This window comes from Podarcis melisellensis (genome assembly GCF_964234715.1).
Source record: "Podarcis melisellensis genome assembly, chromosome: 5".
In the NCBI taxonomy this organism is placed as follows: domain Eukaryota; kingdom Metazoa; phylum Chordata; class Lepidosauria; order Squamata; family Lacertidae; genus Podarcis; species Podarcis melisellensis.
The window spans coordinates 86,280,286-86,291,246 of record NC_138537.1 but is presented as its reverse complement, the minus strand read 5'-3'; the positions used below and the strand labels follow the sequence as shown (position 1 = coordinate 86,291,246).

The following is a 10,961-nucleotide window of genomic DNA, read 5'->3' as shown; positions in this document are numbered from 1 at the left end:
TCCAGTTCTTCACCTGACAGCTATATATAAAAGTTATTCAATTCATCCATTCCAATATAACACCCAACAAAACTACTTTCTATGAACCAACAATATCTTCAATCCACAAACCCAAATGTCATTAATTCATTTTCTTTTTAATGCAAAAAGTCGATAGGTGGCTTTCATTCTTTAGCAAATGTTAGCAATAGCTTTTCTTTGATGAAACATGTCAATTCTGCCGTCTCAGCTAAGCCCAATAATTTTAACAACCATTCCTCCATTGTTGGTAATGACGCGTCTTTCCATTTTTGTGCATATAAAAGTCTCACCACCCTAATCATATATTGGAACCTATGATTTTTGCAATCGCAATGAGAGTGGGTTGGGGCATAGAAACTGGACTTCCTTTATGGAGAAACTGGGAACAACAAGTATGGCGTACAACCACGCCTCGTCTTTGATGCCCTTTCCCTCCAAAGGATGTAAACTAAGCCCATCCGTTTTCTGAATGTACTGGTGCCAATTCCTGTTCAGAATTGTTTATCAGCTGAATTCGTGAGCCCTTACTGTTGTTCAGAGTGATTTAGTTGGTATGCTTCTTGAGAGCGCTCCACTTCCCAGATTTATGCCGGTGGAACGATTCAATGGGATTTCCAATAATCCAATGGAAAACAATATTGTAGACTGGCCTTTAATAAAGAAAAATAAAGCACATTCTACTCTCGGCAGGCAAGGTGGCTATCGTGAGCATCCTCCTTCGCTCATCCCTTCCCCCACCAGAGAAGATGCTGACATTTCTACTTGTCCTGTTGATGAGCTTTCTGTGCCATAAGTAATGGGAGGTCTTGATTAATCCCTGCTGTGACTTGCTGGGGAGGCCATCTACTGCTGAGCAGGTTCTTAATCACCCCCTTTTTTTGCCAGATGCTGCCAAAGCCCATTACTGCTATCCCATAATCTCTTGCTCTTTCTGTGCTGAATGATGAGAGTAATTGGTCCTTGCCCTCACTTTTAACAAAGCCTCTTTACGTTCGGGCAGCTTATTATGGCAGCTTCTGGCTAAAATCTTCGGGGCCATCTTGAAGAAAATGCAGCAGGTAGTTGGGACTGAGGCGGAGAGAGAAGATTTGGGGAGGTGGAGTGGGAGGCAGACAGATCTCGCACACTACACTGGGAGTGTTTCTTGCATAGGCACATAACACTAAAATGGACAGAAGCTATACACAACCATTAGTATGTACCCACTAGAGATAGGCAGAGGCCCCATTCTCATTTATAAGCCTCAAGCACCAACGCATGTTGGGTGAGCTCAAGATATTTTCCATGGCCACTTCATGCCGGATGTCGTTTCTATGTGGTGAGAGTCTCTTCACATAAGGGACCACATAACACCAGTTCTGAGAGATCTGCATTGGCTCCCAGTACGTTTCCGAGCACAATTCAAAGTATTGGTGCTGACCTTTAAAGCCCTAAATGGCCTCAGTCCTGTATACCTGAAGGAGCGTCTCCACCCCCATCGTTCAGCCCAGACACTCAGATCCAGCGCCCAGGGCCTTCTGGCGGTTCCCTCATTGCGAGAAGTAAGGTTACAGGAAACCAGACAGAGGGCCTTCTCGGTAGTGGCACCCGCCCTGTGGAACGCCCTCCCATCAGATGTGAAGGAAATAAGCAGCTATCCTGGCAGAGATGACTGGCAGAATCCGAGACCAGGAGACAGAGACAGTGGAAGAAGATTGGAAGAAATTTATAGACTATCTTAATAAGCACTATAAAATTAATGAAGGTTAGAATGACATGGGTTTAAAAATTATGTGGTTTGCAGGGGTGTTGATTAAGGAAAAAGAACAGAATTATCAAAAACTATGGGAAATAAGGGAATGGATTTGCTGATTTGATAATGAAATTAGAATACAGAAGGGGGAGGTATGAGGAGGTCGGGGAAATTAGGTTTAAGAAAATAAGGTTCGAAATTATGCTTGTTTTTTGTTTTTGTTTGTGTATGTTTTTATGGTTGTTTGTGTTTATATGTTCTTATTGGAAACTTTAATAAATATTATTTTTTTTAAAAAAAGGAAATAAGCAGCTATCCTATCTTTAAAAGGCATCTGAAGACAGTCCTGTTTAGGGAAGTTTTTAATATTTAATGCTGTACTGTTTTTAACATTTGATTGGGAGCTGCCCAGAGTGGCTGGGGAAACTCAGCCAGATGGGCGGGGTATAAATAAATTATTATTATTATTATTATTATTATTATTATTATTATTCATCAGCTTCCCAACCTGAGTACTTGGAGGAGCAAAATAACCATGGCGCCATTCCTCATACCTGATGAATGTGTGCTCTTTCTTTCCCTGAGATCGATACTACATCACAGCACCAAGAGTCCCTATTTTCCAGAGACAGTCCCAGATTTACAGAGGCCCTCCCAGTTTTGGATTTGGTCCTGGAATGTCTTTCTTTTCTTTTGGATGTCCCTATTTTCATCGGAGAAATGTCGGAGGGTATGGAGTTACATGACTCCCGAACCAAGGAGATAAGTAACTATACAACCTATAAGAAGACATCTGAAGGCAGCCCTGTATAGGGAAGGTTTTTTAAAATGTTTCACGTTTTTGTTGTGTTTTTGTATATCCTGTTGGAAGCTGCCCAGAGTGGCTGGGGCAACCCAGTCAGATGGGCAGGGTATTATTATTATTATTATTATTATTATTATTATTATTATTATTATCATCATTATTATTATTGAATAGGACATCCCTATTTTCATTGGAGAAATGTTGGAGGGTATGAGGTTAATGGGACACACACCCCCCATCTAGAGTTTCACAAACTTAGAATTAACTATCGGAAACTCAAGGCAGTAAAGATATGAGATGATCAGAGCCCCCCCCCCCAAACTTGAAGCATGGGAAGTCCCAATAAAAATTTATAATTTTGCAAAATATTTGGACTATATGATACGTATTTGTATCATTTGGAATATTTAAGGTGATCGGATTGGATTGTTAAAATGGAAACTTTAATGAAAAAATATATTTTTAAAAAATAGAATTAACTACCTGTGGCAAAATTAATGATGGCTATCTTGCAGTTAGCTGTTCAAAGAAAAACATGGTTGCCATTCTTGCTGTTCTCTGTCTTGTGGAGGGAAAATCAGCCCTCCTGTCAAGGAACTATCTCATTACTCACCCAGTGTAAGATATTCCACCTTCTTCTTCTTTAGTCTCTCTTTTCATTCAGTAAAGCAAACAGCTCACACACGTGTGTGTGTGTGTGTGTGTGTGTGTGTGTGTGTGTAACAAAGCATTAATAGAAAAATGTAGCATAGTAACAGACTGGCTGAGAGAAATGAAACACCTTGAGGTATGGGACAGTTAACCTCTTTTTTGAAAAAAACTGACAACCTGGAGGAGCCGGTTATAGATTCTAGATTCTAGATTGCAGCCTTGCCCACTAGAGGCCGGGTATTCTATTAATCTAATAAGGCTTCTCCAAACATTATCTGCATAACTGAGCAACTTAGGTCAAGGTATACCTCAGGAATCGCCTGAGCCTTTATAGCCGAGTTGGCGAGGCTCACTTGATAACAAGAAATAGTATTATTGTGGGGCATTTTGTCACTAGAGGTTCAGCGGGCACCTTCTGTTTAAACTTTTGAATGCCTGCAGTATGTTGTTGTGGTTTGAGTGTCAGACTGGGACCTGAGTGTCCAGGGTTCAAATCCCCACTCGGGTACGAAGCTCCTTGGGTGACCTTGGACCTCTCGGCTGAACCCCCCTAACAGGGTGGCTGTGGGGATAAAAATGGGAGGAAAGGAACTCTTATACGTCACCTTGATCTGCTTGGTGGAAAAGTGGGGTATAAAAGGCAATAAAATACAATACATAAACCTTTTTCTATTCTGCCAGGCCTATGCAGCCAACTAAGAATACGTCTTTCTGCACTGGTTAATCGATGTCTATAGTTAACTTTTTTTCTGTGGTGCTATGCATTTTTTGTTGTAAACTGCTTCTGTGAATGAAATAGCAGCCTATTAATATTTTAATAAGTAAAATAGAATCATTTTGTTTTAGAGATTTTTCCAAGAACGGGATGACTGGGCAGCATAATGCAATTCTTTGTGCAATTTCAAAGTAATTCACTCACAAGAATGCTTCCTTATAGGAAGTTATTTTGTGAAAAATAAACCATGAAACCAAGTAAATATATATATACATTTTTGCCTTGATCACTTTTGCCTCTGGCCCTGCCCATCACTGCCATGTGGCCCTCAGAAAGTTGCGCAGAAGAGAATGTGGCATTCAGACTGGGGGGGGGATCCTTCTAAATTAAAAATCATGGAGTTAGAAGGAACCACAAGGATCATCTAGTCCAACCCCCTGAAATGCAGGAATATTTTGCCAATGCGGGGCTTGAACTCACAGCCCTGAAATTAAGAGTCTCGTGCTCTACCTACTGAGCTATCCCTCATTCCCTGCTCCTTGTTCTCTAGCCTTGTTTGTGGACTCCTGCAATGTAGGTTCAGTTTGCAAGCTCTCCCTCCCTATCTCAGCGTGTCTCTAAATCAAATGTGGCGCCGAGATCCTCACCTCTGACTTTTTGCTATTGCTTTCAGGGCCACGTAGCACGGCTTACTCCCGCTGGATTTCTTACCTCAGTGCTGCTTGGGAAGTTCTGCTCCTGCTCCTCGCGTTTCTCCGTTCGGCTCCAAATCCGTTTCGCCTGCTCTTTCCTCCAGGATGTCCCAGGCAGGAGCAGTCATGTGCTTCCACCCTGAGGGAGACCACGCCATGTCCCCTCAGCGCTTTGCCCGAGAGCTGAAGAGGAGACCTTGGCTGTCGCCGTCCAAGAATGCGGAACCTGCTGCCTTGAACCCCCAGCACTGCCTCACGCCCAACCTCAATGCCGGCAGGATCCACCTCCTCCGCAAGGGGCTCACCGTGGAGGCCAAGCGCTCCCAACTGGGCATGTATAACAGCACCGGCTCCCTCATTCGGAAGGTCACGGAGATGGGTTACCTTGGCAACAGCAACTGCCCCAACTCAGGGAGAGTGACAGCTCCATGCACACCGCTGAGGAGCAGGCCTCCACCCTCGCTGGGCTCTCCAGGCAGCCGCATCCCCCTAGTCGCCTCAGCCCCCGGCGGTCAAAGCTCTGTGGTGACCTTCCGCTTCATCGAGAAGGCCAGCGTCAAAACTCTAAATGGCCTCCCTCTGGTGGAGTCCAGGAAGGAGAGTGGCTTGAGCAGGAGTCTGGAGCTTGGGGAAGCCCTCCATTTTGGAAGCCCGGCAAGGAAGCAGGGAAGCGGTTGCCCCGTGGCCCAAAATCCGCATTCCCCACAGCGTAACGCCGCAGCGTCCCCGGAGCCTGTCACTCAAGAGGCAAGCGAGAGCATCAAAGGGAAGACGAACGAGTCCATCTTGGCCGGTACTGGTCCTGCTGTGGAACAGGCCCTACTGTCCCTCAGTGGCAAAGGCCAGGAGCACCTTAGTCATAAGCTGAAGCTGGAGACATCTGCTTCGGACCCTCTCCTGGCTGGAAACAGGTTCCTTTTGGGAGCACAGTCTTCCCTGAGCCTGGGCAATGGGAGCCCACATTCTCTCAATGCCAACTGCCTCTCCAGCTCCCTTACCAACGGCATGATCAGCCCTTCCAACGACATCTCAGCGCTCCGGAGAAGCCCACAGAGCGGGGAGTCCCAGTACCAGGTACTTCAGCGTCCCTTCCTTGCCAGGAATGGCATCTCCTCTGCCCCTTCTTCCTCCATCTTCCTCCATCCCATGCAAGGAACCTCACAAATAAGCATTTTCTCTCTCTCTTTTCTACAGGGGAGTCCATGGGCATATTCCCGAGAGAGCTCCGCCCACGCCCAGCGCATCGCCAAGGCTAAGTGGGAATTCTTCTATGGCTCCCTGGACCCTCCTGGAACAGGTAATGAGCTCGATGCAAGTACTGGTAGGGGAGAGCGTTTGCATGTGTGAAAATCAGCATCTCTTCAGCATTCGATCCTCCAAAACAGTGTCCTGGCTTAGGTTCCACATGCTGTGGTGGATGCAGTCGCAAGGGGCACATTTGGTTGATGCGGTTTCCTACTTTTCTAAAGCAATGTCCAGTGTGGCTGCCAGATTCAGACAACGCATGAACGATAGACGTGTACCCTTAGATAGCAGGCTTGAAATGCAAAATGGGCTCTCATTAGCTGGGCCGCTGGTTGGGTGGTGATAAGCTGAAATTCAACAAGGAAACTATGTAAGGAGAGAAGAATCAAATGCATGGGTGTGGAACAAGGCGCAGGTGTGGGAAAGACCTGAGATGAACAGGGGGACCCTCATCCAACCCTTTGTAGGTGTTGAAATGTGAATTGCAGCATTCACTTCCTATGAGGAAGTGGACCTACCATTTGCTAGAGATCCTGAGAAACTCCTCCTTTTGCATAGGTCCATCCCTGGGATATTACTTGCAAGGGCCTAAGGGCTAGGAAAGCTGGAAGTGGTTTTCCATAGTGGTTTTCCAGCTATTTTTCTTGGGATATGCCCCAGAAGCAACTGATACACTCTATACTTCCTGCTGGAGGTGCTCCTCATTCAGACTGTTACAGCTTTTTAGGTTGTGATCCACCCTGAGATCTACAGGTATAGGGTGGTATACAAATTTTAACAACAACAACAAGCTTTGTAAAAATGGAGAGGTGCTCTTTCCCCCTGGAATACATTCCTTGCAGTGTCTGGATAGACAGTGGTTGTGTTTGCACATCATGCTAAGACAAACCATGGCTTAGTGCTTAGTGCTTCCTGGACTTTTTAAAATAAGTGCAGTAGCTAAGCCAAGGTTTGGTTTAGTGCATCGTCTGAACCCAGAGCATGGCTACGCATCTCTCCACCTTAACCACAATCCATAGCCAGGGTTTCTCCTACGGTTACAAGAATGATCCTGAGTTTGGGCAAAATGCTAAGTTAACTGTAGCCTAGCTGCCATCCTAGGGATGCAGGTGGCGCTGTGGGTTAAACCACAGAGCCTAGGGCTTGCTGATCAGAAGGTTGGCGGTTCAAATCCCCGTGATGGGATGAGCTCCCGTTGCTCGGTCCCAGCTCCTGCCAACCTAGCAGTTTGAAAGCACATCAAAGTGCAAGTAGATAAATAGGTACCACTCCTGCGGGAAGGTAAACGGCATTTCTGTGCGCTGCTCTGGTTTGCCAGAAGCGGCTTAGTCATGCTGGCCACATGACCCGGAAGCTGTACGCCGGCTCCCTCGGCCAATAAAGCGAGATGAGCGCCTCAACCCCAGAGTCGGTCACGACTGGACCTAATGGTCAGGGGTCCCTTTACCTTTTAGCTGCCATCCTGCACTAACCTCAAAAGTCAGGGGAGGAGTGAAGCAGGCATGAGCTCCTCTGTGGAAGCCAGCCCATTTGTGAAGTCACAGTAAGCCATACTCTAACTTAGCAGTGATATGCAAACCAGGTCACTGTGCGGTGAGGAAGGGAAATATTAACTAAGGGATTGACAGTGTTACATGAGAGGCCTGGTAGCCTCTTGGTTTTGGGCCACAGTTCCCATAAGCTCCAGTTGGCATGGCCATGCTGGCAGGGGTTGATGGCCATGGTAATTCAAAAGCACCAGGAGGGCACCAAGTTGGGAAAAGCTGGGCAAGAACCTTTCCTTGCAAGCAGATGCTGTGACTGTGGGCAGACAAAAAAAGGAAAAGAGGCTGCAGGCACAAAAGGGAGCAAACGGAAGCGTTTCCATCCCCAAAAATCTACCCATAAGCTTCCCAGCAGAGCAACACTTGTGAGTGATGCACATCTTTCTTGACTGCACCCGTACAAAGAACAGTGCGCAAACATACAGCGACCAAGTGGAGCGATGTAAAAGGAAGGAATGGCCTCATCCGTGCACAACCTCAGTCGCCATGGAAGTATGTGACATGAACCTTCAAACAAAGAGGAGAGCGGGTGCTTACTGATAAGATATTTTTATCAGTAAGCACCAGAGCCTGCCCTGCTCTTTGTTTGATTCCACCTGGTGCTTCTTAACCCCCTTCCTGCAGGCTGATTGTGTCAAGCTGCCTAATGCTGTGTCCATAAATATTGGCCCATCTAGCCTAAGACTGACTTATAAAGTCTCAAGTAGAGATTATAAAAAATTAGAAAAATAGTCCAGTAGCACCTTAGAGACCAACTAAGTTTGTTCTTGGTATAAGCTTTTGTGTGCATGCAGACTTCTTCAGATACACTGAAACAGAAGTCACCAGACCCTTATATACAGTGGGAGGGTGGGGTGGGGTGGGGTATTGACTAATTGCAGTTGTTAACTGTTGTCAGCAGGTTTACCATACCCATTGAGCCAATCAACCATCTCCTACTACCCGTCTGAGAAAAACCCCACCCCACCCTCCCACTATATATAAGGGTCTGGTGACTTCTGTTTCAGTGTTTCTGAAGAAGTATGCACGCACACGAAAGCTTATACCTAGAACAAACTTAGTTGGTCTCTTAAGGTGCTACTGGACTATTTTTTAATTTTTTATTTCGACTGCGTTAGACCAACACGGCTACCTCCCCTGAATCTAGAATCAAGTAGAGATGATTATTGTTGTTATTATCTCTTTAGTTATACCCCGCCTTTTACCCTGACAGGGACTCAAGGCGTCTTAAAGATAAAATAGGTAAGGTAAAGGTAAAGGGACCCCTAACCATTAGGTCCAGTCGTGACCGACTCTGGGGTTGTGCTGCTCATCTTGCTTTATTGGCCGAGGGAGCCGGCGTACAGTTTCTGGGTCATGTGGCCAGCATGACTAAGCCACTTCTGGCGAACCAGATCAGTGCACGGAAACGCCGTTTACCTTCCCACCAGAGCGGTACCTATTTATCTACTTGCACTGTGACATGCTTTCAAACTGCTAGGTGGGCAGGAGCAGGGACCGAGCAACGGGAGCTCACCCCGTTGTGGGGATTCGAACCGCTGACCTTCTGATCAGCAAGTCCTAGGCTCTGTGGTTTAACCCACAGCACCACCTGCATCCCATAAAGATAAAATAAGAACAACTAAATATGGGGGTCGTTAAAAAACAATTCTGTGTGTGTCTGATAGCTATTAAAAACATATAGATAATTACCATAAACACAACATGGCACCAGTCCCCTCAGTAAAATCAGTCAGTTCCCAAATGCCGAAAGGTCTTCAGCTGTTGGCAGAAGAACAGCACAGAGGGAACTAGTCTGAGTTCTCTGGGGAAGGGAGTTCCAAAGTTGTCTGGGAGCAGCCCCCATGGAGAAGGCCCTTTCCTGCATCTCTACCAAGCGTGGCTGTGAGGGTGACAGGGCTGAGAGAAGCCCCACCCCACCCCATTCTCAGAGACCCAGGCAGGTTTGTATGAGGGAATATGGTCTTTCAGTGAGCTAAGATGTTTTTTCCAGTCTTGAGCTATTTAAACCATGGGTAGGCAAACTAAGGCCCGGGGGCCAGATGTGGCCCAATCGCCTTCTCAATCCAGCCCGCGGATGGTCCGGGAATCAGCGTGTTTTTACATGAGTAGAATGTGTCCTTTTATTTTAAATGCATCTCTGGGTTATTTGTGGGGCATAGGAATTTGTTCAATTTTTTTTTCAAAATATAGTCCGGTCCCCCACAAGGTCTGAGGGACAGTGGACCGGCCCCCTGCTGAAAAAGTTTGCCAACCCCTGATTTAAACAAACAAGCATACAAACAAACAAACAAACAGTAATGAGAAAGAGATGAAGAAACTACAAGATGAAATGTGTATCTGTTAAGACAATTTACACTGACATTGAAAAATTTGGGATGGACCTTGATGAGTGCTAGAATTGGTTTCAATGGACTAAAATGATTAAAAGCAAGAAGGGGAATTTGCAGATATGAAGAACTAATTAGAAAAGGAACAATAAATGCTTTCCTTCCTATCAATCTTTTCAATTATATCAGTTAGTCCATTAGAAAACATAAATATAAAAAATGGGGGGAAGTATTTCAGAAAGAGCTTCTGCTTATGATTTTTCCATCACCCCCACTGTCCTTAAAAGATTTAACAGTCTGTGAAATTGGAGTTAGAACTCTGATTACTCCCCAAGCACTATTCAATTTCAAGGAAGTTATGACGATTGAATAATGTGTGTTTTAGCTGATACACAAATAATCACGAAGTTAAAAGGTGGAATTAAATTGTTATTTGAGATAAATTAAATTATTCTTTGAAGGGGGGGATACATAACACCACGTATGCAGATTGTTAAAATATATTAGGGATACCTTTAAAGTAGGGCTGGAAAAGGTGCCCACACAAGGGCAAGTCGCAGGCAGATTTCTTTGACTTTTTTGGAGGGGGGCAAAATTGTTCATATGGCTTAGGCAGGCATGGCCAAACTTGGCCCTCCAGATGTTTTGGGACTACAACTTCCAACATCCCTAGCTAGCAGGACCAGTGGTCAGGGATGATGGGAATTGTAGTCCCAAAACCTCTGGAGGGCCAAGTTTGGCCATGCCTGGCTTAGGGGTGCTTATCATTGCAGAAAGTGGTGTGGTCTCTCCTCTCCTCTCCCCCACCCCTTGCTTTCTCCATCTGTCAGAAGAAATTTGGGTTTGTTCAATTAAAGCACTCTGTTGCTCTAGCACAACAAATTCACTATAAAAAGAAAGGACAAACTTTTTGCAGTTAGGAATGTGACAGGGAAATGCAATCAAAAGTGTGAGATGGACGATTGACCAATAAGAAGGTGTGGAAACACCCCGTGAACAAGCCAGGATGAATGTTCAATATAGGCCAGACATAGTCCAACCACTGTGTTAGCTCTGTGCAAAGCAAATTAGAATGAATGCTGAATAAACAGGTTGCCTGAAGTAAACCCCACCCCTCTCCTTTAAAAGTTTAAACTGTAAGAAAGAAAGAAAATCAGTGTCACTTCAGGAATATTCTGGGAGATGATGATGGCAGCCACGAACTGTGCTCTTGCAAATATAAAAAA

General features: G+C 45.4%; 1 protein-coding gene across 3 annotated transcripts in view; it reads left to right on the top strand.

Annotated features, from left to right (window-relative positions):
* Nucleotides 1–4,721: 4,721 nt before the first annotated feature.
* The window catches only part of PSD (pleckstrin and Sec7 domain containing), a gene marked incomplete at its 5' end in the record, with an annotated part of 95,682 nt that continues 89,442 nt past the window's right edge, over nucleotides 4,722–10,961 (top strand). For 2 of the 3 annotated variants that reach the window (XM_081913493.1, XM_081913492.1), the window contains 2 exons: nucleotides 4,722–5,690; nucleotides 5,811–5,913. In XM_081913493.1, coding sequence (XP_081769619.1) covers nucleotides 4,722–5,690; nucleotides 5,811–5,913 — 1,072 coding nt within the window. Of the gene's footprint in view, nucleotides 5,691–5,810; nucleotides 5,914–7,759; nucleotides 7,898–10,961 lie in introns of those variants that run through there. The other variant, XM_081913494.1, reaches the window with a different exon arrangement.